Here is a 24,098-nt window from a genome sequence, read left to right as displayed (position 1 = left end):
TGTAAAGGTGTATCAATAGCATGTGCCACCTCATCAACAAATGACAATAAAGCATGAGTAGTGCTTTATTTTTCTCTGAAACCAAATTATGAAAAAAATATTATTATTCTTTAAAAAAGAAACAGTCCGAGAATACATTATCTTTTCTTATTATCAAGACTATTATCTAAAACCTCACTTTTATGAGTGGGGTAAAAAAAGATAGAATCAGGTTCCGGAGTACTTAAAACAAAATTAGCAAATTGCTTTTCAGACTCGGCAGGAATATTTTGAGCAAGATTTTCACTGATTAAAGAATAATATACATCAAAGATATTACCAGGATCATCAACAATCACGTAATCATGTCGCATTTTGGTAATGCTTGATTTATTTGTTATTATTTCTTTCTAATCTGCAGGGTAGCCCGTTCACCAATAAGTAGTGGTATTCCATGAGGTCCTGAATAAACATGAACACATTTACATAAAAAAGAATTGTTTAAACAATCTCTTAAATGAGTTGACAGAGGAACCCATTCTCATCTACCTTGTTCCATTTAAAATATAGAAGAAACAATAAATATTGAGCTACATTTTGTCTGAAATCTTCAGAGAGGAGGGACATACTTTCAGTGAAAATAAGTCCTTCTCTTCCCCCTCTTTCTCTCTCTCTCTCTCTCTCTCTCTCCCTCCCTCTCCCATCCCTCTTTCCATTTCTATATCCCATGTTTTTATCACTCTTATCATCCTTTTGTACATAGTCTCTTCTCCCCACCCTTTTTCATTATTCGGTTAAAACATGTTTACGGTGTTATTTGTTTTTGTACTCAAGCACTTTTGACGAACATTTTTTGTATTAATTTTCTACAACATGTATATTTTATAACCAGGCTGGTTAAAACAAAATGATATTGCTTTGAGGGACCTGACTTTTACAAGTGAAGCTTTTCTTATAAGGTCTCCTCATCTTTCTATTTAATTTCACTATTGTTGCACTATATGAACTTGTTCCTTATAAATGTTCCTTTAATGAAATCTGTCACATGTTATACATTTATTAAATTGTATTACATTCATGTTGGAAGAAAGACAAATAATCTTGAAACCTTGAACCCAATTAGCTGTTATAATCAAATCCACATTTATCATTTGCCCCGGTAATGCCATCAGACTAATTGAATCACGAATATCATATTATATCCCACCAATTTTGAATATGAATATCGAATATCCACCCCCTCCAACCAACTTCACGCCGCTTGAAGTATTGGTTTTTTTTTCCCGTAGAGATCATGCTAGTGGTGGGGATTCCCCCCAATCTCGTACAGTCTCTATCAAGATGCGATTGATGACAACAAGAAATGTTGAAATGGTAAAATCTAATTTTATTTTGTGATATCTTTTTAAAGATAATTATTTAATTATTGAAATATTTGAATAGGAATATAAAGTCTAATGATATTACATTTAATTGATTATTCTTTTATTTTAAGTAAAAAATTAGAGCGCCAGAGTCTGAAAATAGATTAAGCTTAAAAGCATAAAAAACGTATACCCGCGCAATGCAAAATACGTGGATGATGTTTGCTCCACGGGTTGGTCTTCACGGTGCATGCGAACGAAGGAAGTCGATTTGTCAGAATTATGGCGTCTGTTGAGGAATTGAGCATTCAAGGAATCAGAGGTTTTGGACAAGATGATGGTGACCGTCAAGTCATCCAGTTCTTCCACCCTCTAACCATCATCATGGGACAAAATGGAGCAGGAAAAACGGTATTATATTTGTAAAATTTGTATGGTCACTTGGCCCTGTGGCTGTGGTGATGATGGGTGGGCAGGTGTGACGGGATAATTGGCAGTGACGTCAGTTGGACAGATATCCCTAGAAAAATGCATTTTATTAGGGTTTTTTGTTTTTCATGTCCACATAGTCGACGTCAAAGATGTGATGTAATTTCGGCGATTTGCGCATGCGTCGATCGGGTCATCTGGCGTCGTCGGGCCAAATTTGTGAATCGTTTATCAATGATTTGAGGTTCGTCAGAAAACTAGTGCCCCGTCGTCTAAATGACGTCATCTTGCTACATCGCAGCGTTAATCAGAAAGTAAAAACAGAAAGAGAAAGTGATAGAATGATAACAAAAAAACAAAGAATAACATAAGAAAAAGTGATAGAAGGAAGAAACAAAGAATAACATAAGGAAAGAGAGAAAGTGACAGAATGACAATAACAGAGAATAAAATAAGAGAAGGTGATAGAATGACAAAACAAAGAATAACATGAAGAAAGAGAGAAAGAAGAAAGTGATAGAATGATAAAAACAAAGAAAAACATAAGGAATGACAGAAAGAGGGAGTGACAGAATGATAAAAACAAAGAATAACATAAGAGAAGGCGATAGAAGGAAGAAACAAAGAATTACATAATGAAAGATAGAAAGAGAAAGTAATAGAATGATAAAAACAAGGAATAACATAAGAGAAGATGATAGAAGGAAGAAACAAAGAATTACATAAGGAAAGATAGAAAGAGAAAGTAATAGAATGATAAAAACAAGGAATAACATAAGAGAAGATGATAGAAGGAAGAAATAAAGGAAAACATAAGGAAAGACAGAAAGAGAAAATGATAGAGGGAAGAAACAAAGGATAAACATAAGGAAAGACAGAAAGAGAAAGTTGATAGAATGATAACAAAAAATAACAAAATAACATAAAAGAAGCTAGGTGAAAGAAGGTAGAAAAAAAAGAATAACGTAAGGAAAGACAGAAAAAGAAGGTTATAAGGAAGAATCAGAATAACATGAGGAAAGACAGAAAGAGAAAGTGATACAAAATAGAAGAAAACTGATAGATAGAAGAAAAGATGAATGATAGAAAAACAGAGGATAACATAAGGAAAGACAAAAAGAGAAAATGATGAAAAATAGAAGAGAAGATGAATGATAGAAAAACAAAGAATAACATAAATAATAGAAGGAAGAAAAGTAAAGTCTGATAAAAAAAGAATTCAAAAAGGTGATGGAAGGAAGAAACATAGAATAACATTAGGACAGACAAAAAGAGATAGTGATAGAATGATAAAAACAAAGAAAAACATAAGAGAAGATGAAAGAAGGAAGAAACAAAAAATAACATAAGAAAAGACAGAAAGAGAAGGTTATAGAAGAAAGAAACAAAGAAAAACATAGGGAAAAACAGAAAGAGAAAGTGATAGAATGCTAAAAAACAAAGAATAACATAAGAGAAGATGATAGGAGAAAGAAACAAAGAATAACATAGGGAAAGACAGAAAGAGAAAGTGATACAAAATAGAAGAAAATGGAAAGATAGAAGAGAAGATGAATAATAGAAAAACAAAGAATAACATAAATAATGGTAGGAAGAAAAGTAAACGATAAAAAACAAAGAATAAGAAAAGGTGATAGAAGGAAGAAACAAAGAATAATATGAGGAAAGATAGAAATAAAATATGATAGAATAATAACAACAAACAATAACATTAGGAAAGACAGAAAGAGAAAATGATAGAAAATAGACAATGGAAAGATAGAAGAGAAGATGAAAGAAGGAAAAACAAAGAATGACATAAGGAAAATAGAGAGAGAAAATAATAGATTAATAAACGAAGAATAACATAAGAAGTGAAAGAACGAGAAATTGAATAAGCGCGTTCGGGGGGCATTACGTCATCGTGTAGAGAACGGGTGTCGACTAAAAACAAAAAGGGTTCTAAGGTAGTGAACAGGACGGGTGTCTGACGCGGTCCTCGTCCACACAAACGAAAAGCCCCTACTAATATCGATAATGCACACCGGCGCCTACGCACGCTCTCAAATCGAACGTATACGTACGGGAGTACAAGTGTGTGACATGATAGCGTTACATGCGAGCGGCCATTAAGCTGCACAATGTGAATCGTCTCTATTCAAGGCTTCTTCGCAAATTCATATTTTTGTTTAACAGAAAGCAGTTTTTTGCACATAACCTCCACGGCTTTACTTGTATGGTTGTCACTTTCCATATATTTTTGATAAGATTTATTTTGTCTCAGAATCAAAATCTTGAGGTTGGAGGGTGTCCCCTGGTGGGCCCATATAGGCTACATGATATATTCAGAAAATAGTATCGATTCTTTAAAATGCATAAAAGATTTTGTGAAATGTCATGCATGCAATATGATATAAATCATATACCTGTAACCTGGGCAAAGGCATGGGGAAATCATGTTTTGGGGGATAAAAAGGGAAATTAATGGGATAAAAATTAAGGCTGTGCATAACCGTGTAATGAGATACTGGAGTACACTCCCATGCTTACAGACGAATACTCGGATATTCGGACGCCATGTTTTTGGGGGAAATTTTTTTTAATTTTTAAAATTTTTAATTTTTGCCACCACCATACTACGGGAGAACATATCAGGCCATTCGTGAGGGCATCTGAAGCAATCGTATGACCGCCGATGGATTTTTCAGGCTCCGGCAGCAACTTCGTGAGCGTTGGCAAAATCTTTGGCGTACCAAAAAATTGCCCGAAGACCTTACGAACGTTCATTTTCATGTTGCATTCGTGTGTCTATGTTGCCATCGGGCATTCATTGCCTCACGAAGACAATACGAAGGAAAAAAGAAGCTGCCTAATTGTCTTCGGAAGGCAACACAACTACGTGAAGCCTTCGCAATGCCATCGTGTAGCCATCGTATTATAGCACGATGACATCGCGATGGGATCACGGTGTCGGCGGAAACAGCCAAATTTAAGTAGCTCAAGCGTTTTCCATAAAAAAAGCCAGCCTCAGAGCCACAGGCTTTTTCCAGTACCCCCAAAGTGCCCCTTCTTACATAGGAAAAGTGCCCCTATAACTTAGTAAGAAGTGCCCCTTTTTACCAGGGAAAAAGTCCCATTTTACCTTAAAAAGTGCCCCTATTACTTTTCTCCATATGATAAGTGCCATTTTTATTTTGACACATGCCTCTTTTCCTTCGACAAGTCCCCATTTCCTTTGCAATAATTATGTGTCCATTTTTTATTCTCAGAAGTGCCCTTTTTAATCTCTAGTAAGTGCCCCCCTTCACCTCTGATAATTACCCTATTGAGAGGTGCCTCTTTAACTTTGACAAGTGCCCTTTGTAGAAAGTGCCTCTTCCCCTTTTAATAACTACCCATTTTTAACTCCGATAAGCGCACCTTTTATTTTCATGTGTGCTCCTTTTCCAATCTAATAAGTGCCCCCTTTTTTGTGATAAGTGCCCCCATTAAAAGAGAGCTCCTACCCCTTCTCATAAATGCCCCCTTTTCACCTATCAAATGTGTCTCTTTTCATATCTGGTCAGTGCCTCTTTTCAGGTGCGATAAGTGCCCCTTTACACCTCTGATAATTTCCTTTTTAACAATGATACGTGCCCCTTTTCCTTTCTAATAAGGGACATATCCCCTTTTCACAAATGCCCCTTTTCAACTCTTATGAATGCCCCTATCAATATTTGATGGGTGTCCCATTTTTGTTGACAAATGCCCACCAACCATTCTCACAAGTGCTTTTTTAAATCCCTGGTGAGTGTCTCTTTTCAGGTATAAGAAGTGCCCCATTTTCACCTCTGATAATTACCCTTTGTACTTTAAAACGTGTTTCTTTTCTTTTTCTAATAGGTGGCTTATCCCTTTCGATAAGTGTCCCCTTTTCTTCCCTTTTAAACGTGCCTCTAATTTAAAGTAACTAGGGGCAATTTTCCCCAAAGCTCGCTCGCTACTCCACTCGCATTTATAGATGACATAACTATGTCACTCATCAAAGGTCTTTTCAGTCTTCTGTTATGAGAATGTGAGTAAAACCCCTTCAGGATTGGTTTTAGTTCTCTTTATAAGATGTAATTTGTCGCACTGCGACCTCACAAATCTTTAAGATTGTCCTCGCTCACATGTAAATATTCAGACCATCACACCCAACTGCAAAGTATGATGCTTAAACAATATCTTGTATTATGTATAAAGAGAAACAAATATGGAAAGCATCCCATTTTAAATGTAATCATAATGTACATGTATATACCAATGTCTAACAAATTGTATATTTCCCTTTGTAGGTGCCCTTTTTTTGTTGGTCTCGTCCCCCACTTTGGAAGTCGCTCCGACGCCCCTGCTCTGAGCATCATTAATCTCCAATCAGCAATTAAAATTCCCACCGTCGGCTGAAGGTTTCATACCATCGGAGATCATGTGACGCCTTCATGACCTAGTTCAGATGCATAATACTCTTTAATAATACAACGTCATGTAGCCATTGTGTGGCCTTCGTGTGGCCTGTGGGTACACTTCTTATTACAAATTTACATCATCGTGTTGCCTTCGTGTGTGGTTAGGGTGCCATCGGAAGCTGTAGGCATCGTACTTGCTTCGGCTGTTGGTTGGCTGTTGACCAAGTTTGGGGCCATCTTTGTGCGAAGTTCAAGTTACCTTCATCATGTGTCCATCTTATGTCAACTTCGGGACAGTGTGATGCGGGCATTAGTGATTTCCATTGTTCCTTAGTTTTATATACTTTTTCAAAAATTCATAACTTCCTTATTAGTTCCGATTTGACTAAAAACAAAATTGCTCTGTTTCTCTTTTTTTCTGCATCTATTAAAACCAAATTATTTTTGGAGTGGACTTAGCATTTAGGGTGAAGTCCAACCTAATAATTAGCTGCTATTGGTAAAAGCAGAAAAACAAGAGAAAGAAATTAGTGAAAGTTTGAGCCATATCCGATTAAAAATAGGAAAGTTATGAATTTTTGAAGTTAATTGTCATCAATGAAACACAAATTGGCAACAATGTGACGTATCTTGCAAGGTCCTTTCTGATTTGCTCTGTACAGAAAATTTCATCTTTTTTTTTTAGTTGTTGATGAAGGAGTAGATTTGTTTCATACAGGGGTTGTATGAAAAAATATTTTCAGTAATACTATTTAGGGTGCATGCATGTACAGAATTTTTTATTTAGGGAAAATAGAAAGTTCTGAATATTTTTAGTACAAAACAAATGGGAAGGGGCCTCGCAAGATACATGTACCTCAAAGAGTTGCTAATTTGTGTTTGATTGATTGCAGCTTCAAACACTTTCTTATTTTCTAATCAGATTTTGCTCAAACTCTCACTGACCTGTTCCTCTCTTTGCTCTGCTTCTATTAAAACTAATGCAACATCAGAGTAGTTAATACTACAGGTGATAATGATTATTATAATGAGCTTGGGTCTGTTATTATTATTTAATGAGGTAATTGCAAGTAATGATGAAATAAACTATTCTTATCAATCTTGACAGACGATTATTGAATGCCTGAAATACATCTGTTCAGGTGAATTCCCTCCAGGCGCAAAGGGAGCACCTTTCATACATGACCCTAAGGTAAAGTATTACACTTCTATTAGAAAAAGGTTCACTTATTCAAAGATAAACTTGAGTTTTGGTAAATATAGAAAATAAATTCTCACATAATCCAACGAAACTTACATGTACACAGAATGTTTAAGATTACAAATAAATGACATGTGCCAAACAATTTTGTTTAAAAAAATGTATAGTGGCTGAGTAGACAGATAAGGAAATCAGGGTAAGTAGGCCCGACACCATGTGCTTAACACAGGTCAAGATGTGCAAATGGGAGCTGTGGTTATTATTGAAGATGATGCCCAGTAAGTTTTTGTGCATTTGTTTTGATTTTACTGGTTCAAACAACCAATCTACTGCAAGATAAACAATCCAGAATAAACCATAGCAATTTTCTTTTAAAAATATCATTCTCGTACCTGAGCTCATGATTTGCTTAAAAATATTATAGGTTATTAAATGTCTAGATTCTAAGCTTTGACTATATTTTGAATTGAAAAAAAGATTGGATCTAAACTTACATGAATCGTTGCTCTTTTGATGTAAAAAAAAAAATGGCTGTGTTGACTGTCATAGGCTGTGTGTAAGTATTTTCTCTCAGTTGGATCCTATTTGTGTTTACCGTAATATTAGACAAATATATTTTTACAAAATGTACAATGCTTATAATAGAAAAACAATTTCAAGAGAGAAAGATATCTTTAGAGAGTTTTTTCAGCTTTTCAGTCATTCAAAGCCTGGTGTATTGCTGATAACCAGTCTAAAATTTTGTAGCCTACATGTAGTAGTCTAACATTTGATAATATGAAGTATTAGCCCTGCATTATTTATTATTAATAAATCATGACCTGTGCCTTTTCTCTTTTCTACTGTTATATACTTTTTTGTAGTATCTATACAACTGTATATACTATTACATGTTCTTCCTTTGTTGATAATAATGATTTTTGATTAAGTGATATTGAAACAAATGTCTATGTACTGTGATTGCACATATATATCATTGTGATACACATAGATGCAGCCTGCAGGTATTCAAGCTGCACATATTCAACAAAGAGCTCCTGCAGCCAGGCATGATAATATTGTTGAAAACCTAAAACTGTCTGTAACTTTAGAGGCCATATTAGATGCATGTATTGTAGGCCAATTTATTATGTGTTATTTTCTAGTATTATTTAGATTAACTGAAAATTTGAACTTTTTTTCTTCCTTAATTAGGTGTAAGATTCTAAAGAATGCCTGGTTGCTATACCCTAGCTTTTTATTATTTCTCTGTCATTTTTTATCACATGATCAGGTGGCTCATGAGACAGAGGTCAAAGCACAGGTCAAGTTGTGTTTCAAAGACAAGGCGGGGAAGGATGTCGTTGTTACCAGAAGTATGTTAGCTACTAAAAAGGTCAGAGCCATATCACTTTGTAAAAGACTAGTTTGCAGATTCAAATGATACAAATGACCACAAATATCCACAGATCTGTTAAACATTTAGAACTCCCACTTCTTACATTTTAGAATAATCACTGCCAAAGTGATAGAGGTGCTTCGTGAATACCTTTTGTTTGCCTTCTTGAATTAATACTTCCATGTATCCAGCATTTGTCTCGATTGGTTTTATATTTTTGAACAAATCATCTTTATCTTTCCATGCGTATTAGACAGTATTTACGAATTGGCAAATGCATTGAAAACTTATGACATTTGTACTGAGGATATATTGATGGGTTCATGCATCCCACTTAATGTCTTGCTGAAACAACTGTTTAATTAAGCCTATGCTGACAGTTTTAAAGGTTGATATCAAGTAGTAATTGCTTCATAAATGAAGTGCACTGGAAATTATGTGTTTCTTCTCAATATATTTGGAATCTACATATCATGAAGTTCTATTTAATGCCCTAAAAGTAATTCATTAGGCCTAAAAAAAAATTGATGTATTGCCCTTCAGGTGCCAAAACATGGGTCAGTCGGTCAGATTTTTTTTTTCCCTTCTTTCGTTCTCCCTCTTTGGGCTGATATTTCTCAGTTTTTAATGCTTTAATACATAATTTTGTATTCATTAAACATTTTTTCCCTAAAAATCGGTTAAATTTTTAGATTTCGAGATTTTTGGGTCGGTCGCATAGGGCAATACAACATCTTTTTTTTAAAGATAAAGACCAGTCATGGTCATGCGATTGCATTGTGAAAGAGACGTGGAATGGATCAGAAAAGGTTGATCATCTAGCATATTGGTGTGTACTGCAAGGTTCTGGAATCATCAAAATGATAAGAAATTTGGCCCAGTTTTGGTAAAGTTACAAGCACTGTACACATAAAGATGTATATAGGACTACGCGACAGGTGTGCGACACTTGCACGATATCTATCAGTAGGCAGTTTCTCGGCAAAATTTGTATAATTACGTATTAGTCAAAACATATTCTTTCACATGATTGGTAATCAGAGCTTCCATTTCATTTTTTGAGAGGGGGGGGGGGCGTTTCCCAAACTGATCTTTACCTTTAAACGCCTTATAGGCCTCATACCGGTATGCCATTTCCCCTCTTTGATTGTAGGAAAAAAGAATTGAATTCAAGTCTTTGGAAGGAACTATTGAGAGAGTGGAAAACTTTGGAGAGGTAAGATATTTAATAATATATGTATAGAAACATATTGAAGAATTGCATAGCAAAGCAACATCTATTTGGATGATAGTAGATTTCTTGAGATTTGTTTTCAATACGTGAAGCAAAGGCTTATACATACATCACTTTTCTGTGTAGATTTATTCTATTGAAAGTTTGTATGTATGTTGCAATGAACATATATCTTGTGTAATTTCTCTTGTAATGCCATTCTATTCTTTATGTTCATGTATAAGATTACAAGTCATTTCATGAAAATAACTTAGGAAGGGTACAGATAGTGAGATGGTACTGTCCATTAATTGATTGCTTTTACTGTTACCCAAGGAATATACTCATTGTTAGAGCTATTCATTTGCATCAGATCATATTATAGACAAATTCAGCATTAATTGTTTCCCCTTGTATATCATTTCTACATTTCCAGAAACCCAGCAACGGTTTGAAATGTGCAGAAATAGATCGAGCGGTAAGAATATTCATATTTCTCCATCCATCTTTATGATACTGTAATTGTTTGTGATGATGGATGCTATCAGAATTTTGTGTCTGTATGTCTTTCCATGTAAGTTGATACACACTGGGGGTTTTCTTCGTCCACTTCCTCCTCCTCAGCCGCCTCCTCCTTCTTTGTCTTCTTCTTTGTCTTCCATTCATTCCTCTTTCTTCTTCCTATTTTTCTTCATCATCTTATTTCTCCTTCTTCTTTTTCTTTTTCTTCCTTGTTCTTCTTCTTGTTCTTCTTCTTGTTCTTGTTCTCCTTCTTCTTCTCCCTCTTCCTCTTCTTCTTCTTCATTCCAGTTTGGTTTGGGGGATTGTTTTTGGTGGTTTTCCTTTTGCAAAGCAGTGAAGGATTTGATTGTTTTGTTATAACATGGGTTGATTTAATTCATGTAAAAGACATCATTATGACACCATTATTTTGATGATATTTGTCTAGATGGTGGAGAGTCTTGGTGTGTCCAAACAAGTTCTTAGCAATGTCATCTTCTGCCATCAGGAAGACGCTAACTGGTAAGATTATCTTTCTTCCACTAATTGTGGTCCCTTGGATTAGTCACAAATTATATGGTTCAAATCCCATTTAAGGGGACAAATCTCTCTATTTTGCCACTCTTCGTAGAGGTGTCGTGGTCAAGTGGTTCAGCGCCGGACTGTTGATCACAAGGTCCGTGGTTTGAGTCTTGCTGCGGCACTATTGTCCTTTGGCAAGACATTGATCTACATTTGCCACACTCAACTCAGGTGACGTAAATGGGTACCTAGCAGGAATGAATTCCTTGAAATGCTAGAACGTTGTAGTGGCAGCACAGCTAAAGCCGTGACAATAATCTCAAAATTTGGAAGCGCTTAGAGACATAATTGTAATTCGGGCAATATAAAGGCTGAGTATTGTTATTATTATTATTAGTACAAAAGAGATGATAGAGAGGTCATAGGTCACCTGATCCGGCAGCATTTGCTCCATGGCAATTTCCTACACTAACTAACTTCAAATGAAGCCAGGATCCAACACTAAAACCAACACTAATCCTAACCCTAACCCTAAACGTTATTGTAAACTCAATTTTAACCCTAACCCTAACCGTACCCCTATAGCTTTGGTTGTAGCAATTGTTGCAGAAAAAAATGTCTCATCACCCATTGGGAAAAAAAGGGAAATAGTGTTCACATGTGTTTTGTGGCTCAAAATCTAATGACTTGAAGAACTTTGTTGCTCATAAAAACATTATTAAGTGCTATTTTAATGTAACTACCAGTATGTTATTATTAAAACAGACAGGCATAGATTTATGTGAAATTTAACAGCAGCTGATGCAAGGTGATGATGAAGACAATTCACAGCATTTGTAGGCACCATATATCTGTTTTGAAAACATTGAAAATCACATACATAGGTATAGAAGATACAATGCTCGTCAGAACTTGTGTTATAGCACCTCAAATAGAAAAACAATCACTGCAAAGGAACTGCAATTGATTGGTTCAATGTGATGATTTATTTTGGTATATATCTATTTGTTGCAAAATGTGAACATTAGCATTACCAAACATCTCTCACTGAGAGCTCTGGTGAACCAATCAAGTGGTTCAATGCATCTCAGAATGATTAAAGGATTACGAACGAGTAATACAAAGCAACAATCTAATACCAACACAAGAGCTCAAGTGCTTGAGAAAGAAAATCAAAGAATGAAGGAATGTTTTGTTAGTCTTGCAGCTAGAGAAATGAGATGCTCAGCTGTATATACTTTGGCTTCCCTGAGGGCTGTGAGAAAGAAAATTGTGAAGGGCTGATCCAGTCCTTTTGCAGAGTCACATCTGGATCTGCAGGGGCAGACCTGCATATAGAGAGGGCACATCGCACTGGTGGTCATCTAAAAGAGGGGCTCCTCGCCCAATAATGGTTGCGTTCAATTGTTATACCACAAGAAGTGCCGTACTTGCAAGTGCCGAAAACTACTAAAAAACAAATCATTTGTCTATGAGAATAAGGAGAATCCCATATTCATTGATGAAATGCTACCTAAGGAGATAAGAGACCTGCGCAAGAAGATGTCACATGCCAGACAGAGGCTAAAGGAAGAGCACGGAAGGGCTTACTTCAAATATCCAGCAAGGCTCTTCTACCGCGACAAGCAAACACAGAAGGAATTGGAGTATAAGAAAGGTTGAAAGTTAAAGACACCCTCAGTAAAAAGAGACAGAATTAAAGCAACAATGAAGGAAAGAGCAAGATGATAAAGCAACAAAAGACACTTTTGATTAAGTTTGTTGAACAAGGAGGGATCATTTATGTTATCGGGTTGTCCGTACGTACGTCCCGTTCTCATGATCGTGTTATCTCAAGAACCGACTGGTGGATTCCTACCAAACTTTGGTCATTTATGCAACTTGCACAGCCAATGAATTAATTAGATTTTGGGGTCACAAGGTCAAAGATCACAGGGCTCATTATATATGCAAAAATAGCCTGTGATCTCGTTATCTCAAGAAGTGATTGATGGATTCCTGCCCTACTTAGGTTATGTATGTATCTTGCAGAGCCAATGAATTGATTAGATTTTGGGGTTACGAGATCAAAGGTCAAAGGTCACAGGGCTCATTATGTATGCAAAAATAGCTCTTGATCTTGTTAGCTCAATGTATGTATCTTGCAGAGCCAATGAACTGAGTACATTTTGGGGTCATGAGGTCAAAGGTCAAAGGGCCATACAAGTATATGAGAAATAGCTAGTAATCACAATATTCTGAGAACCTGTTAATGGATTAAAATCGAACTTGAATTTGAAAAATTGCTTCTGTTTTGGTTTGTAAAATTGCTCTATGACGTAGGCATCATTTTCGACTGCGTGCAGTCGAACTTCCATCTAGTTTCACAACGCGATGCATCGCTTGAGCTACATGTATGATAAAAGAGGCTGATGGAACAACCTCATGCACACCTTTTTTGTGCATTTTTTTCTATTGTAACTGTTTATGTTTTTTGTTTGAAATAGTGGGACCAACATTTGATGCTTACATGATGGATAATAGATTTTAAATTAATGACGCATAACATAAATGGATTAGGGACTTCAAGACCAGGAAGCGATACTTCAATTTCCTGTTAAAGTTAAAAAAGGATGTAATTCTATTACAGGAAACACATTCCACCGAAAAGGACGAAATCTTGTGGAGAAATCAAATCAGATCAAACATAATATTCAGCCTCTGAACATCCATGAGCATAGGAGTGCATGTGTATAATATTGAGAAGAACTTCGGACATTAAACTTATTGATTCGGTCAAAGATAAAGTAGGATGCTTTTTATGTATCAAAGTTGAAATATACAAGAAAATCTTTGTTATAGTTAATATTTATGCACCTGTAGTGACCAAAAGTCATGATTTTAAACTTTTATATGTATACTAGCAGGACCCGCGGAAATCTGTGGGATTCTAGAGGGGGGCGAGGGGTATAAATAGATGTATAGAGACTCTCTAAATTAAAACCACCAAGAACTTTATTTGCCATTCATGAAAAAAAAAATACAACTCTACTGGTAGTCCCTGCGTAGGTTATGCGTAGGGTGGCGTACAGGTTTGCTTATGGTTGCTTACTGTGTGGAAAGCTTTTACTGCTTTGTCGATCTGGCGTATGGTAGCGCACTGTAGGCATGGCGTACAGTAGCGCAGTGTTGCGTAAAAAGGCATACTTTCTGTGTCAAGTTTCTACGCCGAAAGTACGCGAAAAAATTAAACATGTTGAATTGTTTGCGTCCATCTTGCGTAACCCTTTGCGTCCCTCAGCATATAGGCCGGCGTAGTTGGTACGCAACACTACGCAAATCTACGTATGGACCCCAAGCCAATTAGTGACCTGCCAGTGTCACAAATAAAGTATCAAAATATGCTCATCTGACCCTAATTAAATGCCTAGAACCCCTGAGCTTTCAGGGGTTTATGGCCCCTTGAAACCCGTGGACCACACGCCTATATACAGGGGCGTAAATCCGTACCGTGGAGTGGGGGGGATGATCGGCGATAGCCATCACATACTCGCCCGAGCACACGCCCACACTAATTTACGCCAGCGCGCGCGATCGCGCACGCATAAACACACACAACACACACACACACAAACGCACACGCACACGCACACACGCACACACACACAAACGAACAAACAACAAACAATATTAGAGAAAGAAGACGATTCGTTGTACCGTTCTCGAAAATAATCCTCGTCTGAATTCAGTTCCCCCCCCCTCCGCGCGAAGTGCGGAAGATTGTACGTTTCATTAAATTTTTAGAGAAAGAAGACGATTCATTGTTCCGTTCTCGACTCTTAATCCTCGTCTGAATTCAGTTCCCCCTCCACTCCCGCACGAAGCGCGGAAGCTTTTACGTTTCATTAATTCATTAGGGAAAGAAGACGATTCGTTGTACCGTTCTCGACTTTTAATCCTCATCTGAATTCAGTCTATCCCTTCCCCCCTCCTGCGCGAAGCGCGGAAGCTTTTACGTTTCATTAATTCATTAGGGAAAGAAGACGATTCGTTGTACCGTTCTCGACTTTTAATCCTCATCTGAATTCAGTCTATCCCTTCCCCCCTCCTGCGCGAACGCGGAAGCTTTTACGTTTCATAAAATCTTTAGAGAAAGAAGACGATTCGTTGTTCCGTTCTCGACTCTTTATCCTCGTCTGAATTCAGTTCCCCCCTCCACTCCCGCGCAAAGCGCGGAAGCTTTTACGTTTCATAAAATCATTGGGGAAAGAAGACGATTCGTTGTACCGTTCTCAAATCTTAATCCTCGTCTGAATTCAGTCCCCCCCTCCTCCCGCGCGAAGCGCGGAAGCTTTTACGTTTCATAAAATCATTAGAGAAAGAAGACGATTTGTTGTTCCGTTCTCGACTCCTTATCCTCGTCTGAATTCAGTTCCCCCCTCTACTCCCGCGCAAAGCGCGGAAGCTTTTACGTTTCATTAAATTAGAGAAAGAAGACGATTCGTTGTTCCGTTCTCGACTCTTAATCCTCGTCTGAATTCAGTTCCCCCTCCTCTCCCACGCGAAGCGCCTAAGCTTTTACGTTTCATTAAAGAATTAGAGAAAGAAGACGATTCGTTGTACCGTTCTCGACTTTTAATCCTCATTTGAATTTAGTTTTTCCCTTCCCCCCCCCCCCTCCCGCGCGAAGCGTGGAAGCTTTTACGTTTCATTAAATCATTAGAGAAAGAAGACGATTCGTTGTACCGTTCTCGACTTTTAATCCTCATCTGAATTCAGTTTTTCCCTTCCCCCGCCCGCGCGAAGCGCAGAAGCTTTTACGTTTCATTAAATCATTAGAGAAAGAAGACGATTCGTTGTACCATTCTCGACTCTTAATTTCTTTAAAAAGGGGGTGGGTTTTTTTCTCTCACTCTATGGACTCCTGAGAAATGTAAAAAGGAGGTCATAAAATATCTTGAATATCATAGAAAAATTGATCAAATCCCAGGATAAAATTCCTAAAATTCCTGCTAGCTTTAAAAGCTCATTCAGGATTATTTCATTTTGAAAAGTAAAAGCATTGGCCCCCAGTCCCCCTCGATCGACTAGAGCTCACCTGAAATTGTGTGTGTGGGGGGGGGGGGGTGTGGTACATTTAGCAGTGTTCCAGATTTTTTTTTTTTTTTTTTTTTTGGGGGGGGGAGAGGGGGTCTCCAAGGTAGGAAAAGCCAGCGAAAAGCCGGCGAAAGGGGGATTCAGAAATGTTGGCAGTCCTGAGATAGGGTGGGGGGGGGGGATGCTTTCAAAGGGAGGGAACGAGCGTACGCGTACCCTAAATAACACTAAGTGGGGGAGGGGGAGCCGGGCATCTACTACATGATTGCACTTTTTAAGCGCTCGCGCGCTGGCGCACTTTACGTCTGGGCTATAATAATACCTTGCAAAATAACGAAAAATTATTCTGAAGTTTATGAACTGCTTGTTCGCGCACGTCGCGCAACTATTCTTAATGATAGTGACATACTGTATACGTGTAGGCTATACAGTTATATATACATAAAAAATAACTCATTTCTCATGCATTATGCTGAAATTGAAACAATCACATTTTTTTTCTTCTTCTTCTTCCTTTTTTTTCTCTTTTTTTTGGGTAATATCAGGGGAGGATGATTGTACAGGCCATCCCCCCTACTTCAAGCCAGGGGGGGATGCAGCCCCCCCATCCCCCCGGGATTTACGCCCCTGCCTATATACACTCAACCCGCTGCGATTTAACTGATCTCCCCCCCCCCCCCCCACTTTGAAAAACGTTTCTTGGAGCCTGCATGTAACGTGTAGGAATGGTGCATGGTGATGCATGTTTTTCCTGCCGACAGCAGCAGCAGCACTGTGTGTACTGTATGTGTTTTGACTGAAGGCAGCTTGCGACTGAACTGTCAGTCCAATTATTTTCTAGTGAAAACTTTCCTTTAGAAAATGATAATAAAAATTCAGTAAATATGGCCGTAATAATCACAAAATAAGCTTTGATTTCATACCTCCATTCACGAAAACTATATAAAAATCTCAGCAATAATGATGGAAATAGGTCTCTAAGTTTGGACGTCGACGGGAAGCCCTGTGTATCTCCCTGGCTTGTGCAGCTACTACAAAGCATATCCTATAGCAAGATGCTTTACTAGGGTGTAAGCCGACCCGTTGCAACATAAATTTGCTACGCCTTATTAGGCGAGTTGATGGTCATCTGTTGTGTGTCTCTTTCATACGGATGTTATTTTGAATATGCATGAGGTATCTCTGTTGTCACGCATATCATGCATTATGCATATCCCGTCTGTTTTTGCCCTGGACGTCGACACGGAGGAGGGCCTCGGGCGGAGTATAGCCAATAACACAGAGTAGACTCTCCCGCGGACGATGGCACCGGGCACCGGTACCCAAAGGGGAGGGTTCAGGAGGAGATAGCTGCAGCAAATTCGGTCGGCAATCTCATTAAAAAAACGATAGAATACAAAGGCTCGCGGATACGTCATGCCCCCGCGTAGTCTTAGCGTAATACTTATAGTGACTAACGTCTTATGCTTTGATTTGCACATGTTTAATACAAATTGCTTTTTTCCCAAGATGGTGGCTAGGGAGAATTAATTTCCCTTGCGTAGTCCGCTGTCTGGCTTTTCAGACATGTCCCAACCGGTTCTGTCTGGTTTGTTAATATATTCTATCGTTATGTAAATTTGTCATTGTAATGTACAGTGTGTATACGTGCATATTAATTATGTGCGCTTGTTTAAACCAATTGGCTACACCAGCGATTAGGGCTTTTTCTGACATTTCCATGTGGAAATCAGAGGGATTAATTTTATCGGCACACACAGGTCGATCGTTACTGTGTTTTAATTTACTGTGCCGGTCGAATTTTCGTCCAACGTGGACTCGACGACTTTGTCCCCGGACCTCTTCCGGGTGGCTTGTTCATCATTTGACTCTTTTTATATTTCATTTGTGGAGAGACTTGTATTGCTTTTACTAGCACATACTAGGATTTGTCTTTTCCACTGACACTTTTCGTTGTAGTGACACGATGAACACCATCGTCACCACCTCACCATCATCAGCTTCGTCATAGTGACACGATGAACGCCATCGTCACCACCTTGTCATCATCTGTTTTGTTGTGTTGACACGATGAACACCATCGTCATCACCTCATCTCATCATCAACGACTCCTTATCTTTTTGACTGCTATCATCCATTGTGTTGTGCTGACACGATGAATGCCATCGTCATCACCTCACCGTCATCCGGTGTGCTACTGATCGCGCTGTTAAATGCGTCTTCGTCATCACCACATCATTGACATTATCTTCATGACCATCATCGCATCACCTTCATTAACAAGACCATCGTCATCGTCTTCATCATCGTCGCTGTCTTCGTCATCATCTCCGTCTACGTCTTCGTAATCGTTTCGTCGCCATCATCAGCATCGTCATCGCCTGACCTCGGTAATGCTGATTTGGTTTGATCGTTTGTTTTCATTGAATGCTTTGCTGAACTAATTAACGATCCTTCTTGTATTTGATTTTGATGATTGACATTTGTTGTTTTTTATGCTTGATTATGTTGTTGTATTCAATTTTGAACGTGACAGAGATTATACTTCCGGGGTGTTCCCTCGAGACGATTCCGTTTACTATGATCATTGTTATTTTTATGTATATTATTTGCCGTCTGAGGGCGTTTTTCCCTCCGGAAACATATGATTATTATGTGTACACGACCGATTATACGACCCGTGATGATTTGTGTTGATTATCTTTGATAAATCATTGTTATTGATTATATAACCTGATTGTTTAAGAGTGTAGTTTATTTCTCGTGAGATCTTGAAGTTAAAAAAGTACAACCCCCGTCAGGGGAGTTCTTCACACCCAACAATGACAGGGTGCATGTAGAGTTTTTTGAAGTAGATATTTGTTGATTTTAAAAACTAACGTTATTTTCATTATTGCAAAGTTGAAACTTTGAATCGACAAGGTTATCAAAATTCAATGCTTGGAAACATTCAAAGTAATGATTATTATAAATTAAAAATCGCTTAAATACAGCCCGGCATAGCACCTGAAGAGCTCTCCGTACGCTGCTGAGATGTGTGAGATCACAGTATGGACATGATTTGCACAAGCAGAAGGTGTCCCATGGCATCTCACACATTTCAGTGCCTGTGTTTTCATCGTTCTTGAGTTCTTTCTCTTACTTCACTACCGTCAGGCCAAATGTATAATCTATTGCCTCACTCTATACCCCGCACATGGTTTTATTTTGATGACAAATGCAGCGATACAAAAATAAAGGAATCTGTCGCTTGTAAACAAAATAAGACTCCATTGTATATTCAGCTGCAAACACCGGGGTATGTTCGGCGTTTCAAGAGGGAACAAATGCCGTCCTTAATATCATTCCGGGGGTTTTTTAATTTGAAAGTCGGGTTTCTTTGATTGTTAATTAACCCCTATCCTGTGTATTTACCAACAAAAGATTTTAGTTATCAGAATCAGGTCATATCCCTTTTTGAATGGTTTGACATTCCATTACATTTATATACACTGAACTCGTTATAATTTGATAAATAATAGCGTTGCAATTATGTTCATTCTTTATGGGATGTCGTCTGCTTGGGCAGAATTGGTCCATATAGTGACGTCATTAAAGCATTGTTATTTTTCCAGCGAATCTCTTGTATATCCCAGCTGCTATGGAGGTGGTTGTATTTGTATTTGTATAAATCAAGAGGATTGTATGGAATTTATTTGTCAAAGTAAACTTGAACAGTAAACAGAATCAGAAACGGCCTCGTGTGAAGGTTTTATATCATGCAATGAGGCAAAAGAGGAACTGATCAAAATGGCAAAAAATAAAACACCAGGAATGATAATAAAACACCAGGAATGATGGCCTCACAGTAGAGTTTTATGAGGTTTTTTGGCCTTTGGTTTCAAAATATATGATTGATTCTTTTAATGCTTCATACAATGACAAGTGTATGTCAGTTTCACGAAGGCAAGGGGTAATAAAATTAATTCCTAAGCCCAACAAGGACAAACTTAAACTTGGTAACTGGTGACCAATCACTCCGATTAAAGTTGACGCAAAAATCCTTTCTAATTACATGTTTGGCAAAAAGGATATCTAAAGTGATAGAAAATTTGATCAACAGTCAACAGACTGCTTTTGTTAAAGAGAGATATATTGGAGAAAGAATTCAATTAATATCAGATCTCATGTTCTATGCAGAAAAAGAGGATTTACAAGGTATAATAATGGCAATGGATCCCACCAAGGCATTTGATTCATTGAGCCATTCATTTATTTTCCAATGTTTGGAAGCCTATAACTTTGGGCCCTCACATATTCAGTGGGTTAAAATTCTATATAAAGATATCGGTAGCTGTTTCACTACAGGTTATTTCAAAGTTAGCAGAGGAGTAAGACAGAGTGATCCTCTTGCACCCCTGTTTTTCATTTTGGGATTGGAAGTATATTTGAATAGAGTAAGAAATAATGGCAATATTGTGGGTTTTGAAGTGGGGGGAAAGGAAATAAAATACACAGCTTATGCTGATGACATAACATGTTTTTGTTTCAAGTGCACAATTGAAGTAAAAATGAGAGTTTTCCAATTCAAACTGTCACATGTATAAGATGAAATTAGCTGAGTCAGAGATTTGTACCTTTTGTAATTCAACTTTAGAAACACCTTGGGGGCGTTTCATAAAGCTGTTCTTAAAGTTACGCATGACTTTAAGAACGACTTGTATATGAAAAGCCAAATGGGATGCTCAGTCATTATTGATTATTATTTATTAAGTTGAACTATGCAGATGTAGATTAAAATTCTTATTATAACAACCATTTTAATGCAAAGTATACTTTTTGCCATAATTTAATTGAGGTCATTGGAAATGTCAGAAAAAACTTTGGGCATCCTATCCGGCACTTCATATACAAGTCGTTCGTAAAGTCAAGCGTAACTTTACAAACTCTTTATGAAACACCCCCCTGTTCATATATTTTATGACTGTGATGTTGCTTCTAAGCTTAGACAGGAATTTGTTGATAATATTGGCCCAAAATTTAAAGTTAAATTTGAAGATCTCAGTAAGAAAAGAATTATGTTTGGATTCATAAAAGATTGGAAAAGGCCCAATATGATGCTACTAAATCACTTGTTGCTAATCTTTCAGATATATATATTTAATTTATTTAATTTAGGCTGTGCACAACAGTGTAATGAGGTACCCGAGTAGGCTCCCAGGCTTACAAGGGAATACTCAAATATTCGGACGCCATGTTTTTTAATTTTTTAAAAAAATTTTAAATTTATTTATTTAAAAAAAAATATTTTTTTTTGCCACCACCATACCACAGGAGCATGCAGTATCCCAAAACGCATGCAATTATATTTGGAGTTGAAGTTAAAGGCGCCAATTTAGTAATAATAATAACAGTAAACAATGCTGTTTTAAAAAGCAAAGATGGCAGAATAATCCATTTTCCTCCGAGTCCAAACAGAAATCCAGACATTTGGATCCAGTTTCTGAGTGGTGAGTTTGAAAGTGCTTGAGTTGGGAAACATTTTTACCAACCGAACCATGTCAGCGGTCGCCGTTCTCCCTGGCATGGGTAAGCGTAGGCCTGGACAATTTTTTTTTTTTTTTTTTTTTTTGCGGCCGAATATTCGTAGTATGAGAAATCGTACTCGAGTAGTTGTGAACCGTGCGGGTACTCGGGCATCCGACTACTCGTCACAGCTTTGCCAAAAAATGCAAGAACGCAAAACCATGTTTAAGTGGGCTATCGTCATTTATCAGTAACACCAAATACATAGAACTTAACATTGCAAAACAGAAGAAGATTGAAGGAATGCACTATAACAAATGATCCCCTGTGGTAGAAGTATTTTGATTATAATCCTATCATATACACGGTAGAAAAGAAAGTGTTACCCGCTATTTCTGTATTGTTTGACGTTTTTCTTCTGTTTTTACCTTTTGTAATTATTGAGCAGTGATTTTTATGATTATTGTTATCATGATGTCTGTACAAATTACTTGATAAATAAAAGTTTCAAACGAAGATAAAGAAATAAAAAAATAAAAAAAATACCAACACAAAATAAAAGCAAAAATAAAATTATGTCAAATCAAGGAGGTATCCATACTTTCTACATTTAAAAGCTTGAAGTATTTTATCTGAAATAACGAATAAGACATGATTTCTTACTTCTGACGATTTATTTCTTTTAAATTTCTCACTTCTTCTTCTTCAGGCCTCTCAGTGAGGGGAAGACTCTCAAAGGAAAGTTTGATGAGATATTTGCTGCCACCAGGTAATACATTTTGAAATGTAACTTCATTTGATAAATTTCAATTTTAGGCATTAATGCTCTTTAATTTCCACTATTTGTGTTAGTGCATGATAAGTATTTTGTATTGTTGGCTCAATCAACATGTTATCAATTCAGTCTTATCAAGATGCGTATACTTTGACACAAGGCCTTTTTTCTAAAATAAATTGGCTAAAATATATTTATTAGTGTTTGTTCCGGAAAGAGTATACTGGATAATTAATCGATTCTTAATATGAACTTCACCACTGAAATTCTCAGGAGGAGTTACTGCCCATAGCATGGAGACAATTTAGAAATAGAAAATGTTGACAAAAATGTATTTGTGCTTTGACCAAAATTAAAGTTTCATAAATTTATTATCACATTTTGATATGTATGGTTAAACCCCATTTAAAAAAACATAATTTTCATAGGACACATTGTTGACATGAAATCTACATATACAGATATATACAGTGCGTCTTAGAAAAAAAGAAACCGAGAAATATCGATTTTTTAACATAACTTAATCACAATTATAACTAGATTTGTAATACTTGTTTGGAACAAGTATAGGTGGGCTGATCCAACAAAAAATTGAGACAAAATGAAGGGTACATTTGAGATAGCTTTTTGTCTCAGCTACAACATACTCAAAGTTCAGCGTAAATGAAGCTAAAACGACGTAGATATTGCTCGCGAAAGACGGGAATGTAGAATCAAGTTTTGAGAAAAAGTCATGTCCCATAGAGAATACACGCAAAATGTGAAAAATTGACATGCCTCCTTTAATCGCAGAAATACGCCATGATGCCTTTGTCAAAATGAAGGATAAAAACAACTGGATTTGTAGAGAATTGTCTCAGCTAGGTCATATCAAAATTTTGAAAAAAATCGATTAATTTTTACAAAGATACAATCAATTTTCCAAAAATATGCTGACGTCATAATATGCAAATTGAAATTTTGAGTTTGGAGGCCAATATGATGATGTCATGAGTTAATTGAAGGTCAAATGAGACATGAAATCATATCTCCGATTCATGCTCCATCAAAATATGAAACAAAATTGGGGTCACCTTGCATCCTAAAGAGCTACAATGGATTTTGCATAGGCATGTTTTTGCCCATATTATGCTTTGTATTACAAGAGCTCGCGCGCATGGAAATTTATCTTGAACGGTCGATCATTCCGTCAGTAATAGTCATAAAGAGATAAACATGGTATCAATTTTTTTGTAAAAATATGTGGAAAATTATGAAAGAAAAAAAAATGGCGATTCTATGTTGTGCAATAGTTTTATGTGCAAAAACGCGCACGCAGGTGCGTGTGCGCGAATTTTTATAAAATGCTTAGAATGGGCTTAAACGTATGCAAAATTATTTTGAGACGATTTTGAGCATTTTGAAATTTTGCGCGCGCATTGATGCACGGACGTACGCACGCGCGCGCGTTACTTGACCTGAAATTGACCAGACGGATATTGACCTTGATCATGATGAATATGAATGAGAAATAGCTTTTGGTTATGAAGATATGATCATGAGTTGATTTTCCGAAAATTTTACAAAATGGCTCCAAAATGACGTCATCAGTCAAGGTCATTGTTGAAAACGTTATTGTGCTTTGTACATATGCCTATACATATGTGTGCCAAATTTGAGGCATTTGATTGAGCCATTTTCAAGTAATTGTGCTTACAAAAAAGTGGTTAGAAATAAGAAAAAGATACTAGATTTGTAATACTTGTTTG

At 37.0% G+C, this 24,098-nt stretch overlaps 1 protein-coding gene across 1 annotated transcript; it reads left to right on the top strand.

The window, feature by feature from the left end:
* The first annotated feature begins 1,536 nt into the window (after nucleotides 1-1,536).
* LOC115922134 (DNA repair protein RAD50-like) lies at nucleotides 1,537-22,348 on the top strand. The gene is made up of 7 exons (XM_030980234.1): nucleotides 1,537-1,754; nucleotides 7,287-7,370; nucleotides 8,653-8,754; nucleotides 9,911-9,973; nucleotides 10,407-10,448; nucleotides 10,920-10,993; nucleotides 22,285-22,348. The coding sequence occupies exons 1-7, from the start codon at nucleotides 1,626-1,628 to the stop codon at nucleotides 22,346-22,348; spliced, it is 558 nt and encodes a 185-aa protein (XP_030836094.1). The 5' UTR covers nucleotides 1,537-1,625.
* The last annotated feature ends 1,750 nt before the right edge of the window (nucleotides 22,349-24,098 follow it).

Source organism: Strongylocentrotus purpuratus, unplaced genomic scaffold (assembly GCF_000002235.5).
Source record: "Strongylocentrotus purpuratus isolate Spur 01 unplaced genomic scaffold, Spur_5.0 spur5_scaffold_11, whole genome shotgun sequence".
NCBI classification, from domain to species: domain Eukaryota; kingdom Metazoa; phylum Echinodermata; class Echinoidea; order Camarodonta; family Strongylocentrotidae; genus Strongylocentrotus; species Strongylocentrotus purpuratus.
Note: the sequence above shows the minus strand (reverse complement) of the source record. Positions and strands in the feature narration are given on the sequence as shown.

Bases quoted from the DNA above. Each gene is read 5' to 3' on its own strand.
- LOC115922134 (XM_030980234.1), top strand. From the start codon at position 1,626: ATGGCGTCTGTTGAGGAATTGAGCATTCAAGGAATCAGAGGTTTTGGA. The intron at 7,371-8,652 runs GTAAAGTATTAC...TCACATGATCAG, and splicing joins CTTTCATACATGACCCTAAG to GTGGCTCATGAGACAGAGGT. The intron at 10,449-10,919 runs GTAAGAATATTC...ATATTTGTCTAG, and splicing joins GTGCAGAAATAGATCGAGCG to ATGGTGGAGAGTCTTGGTGT.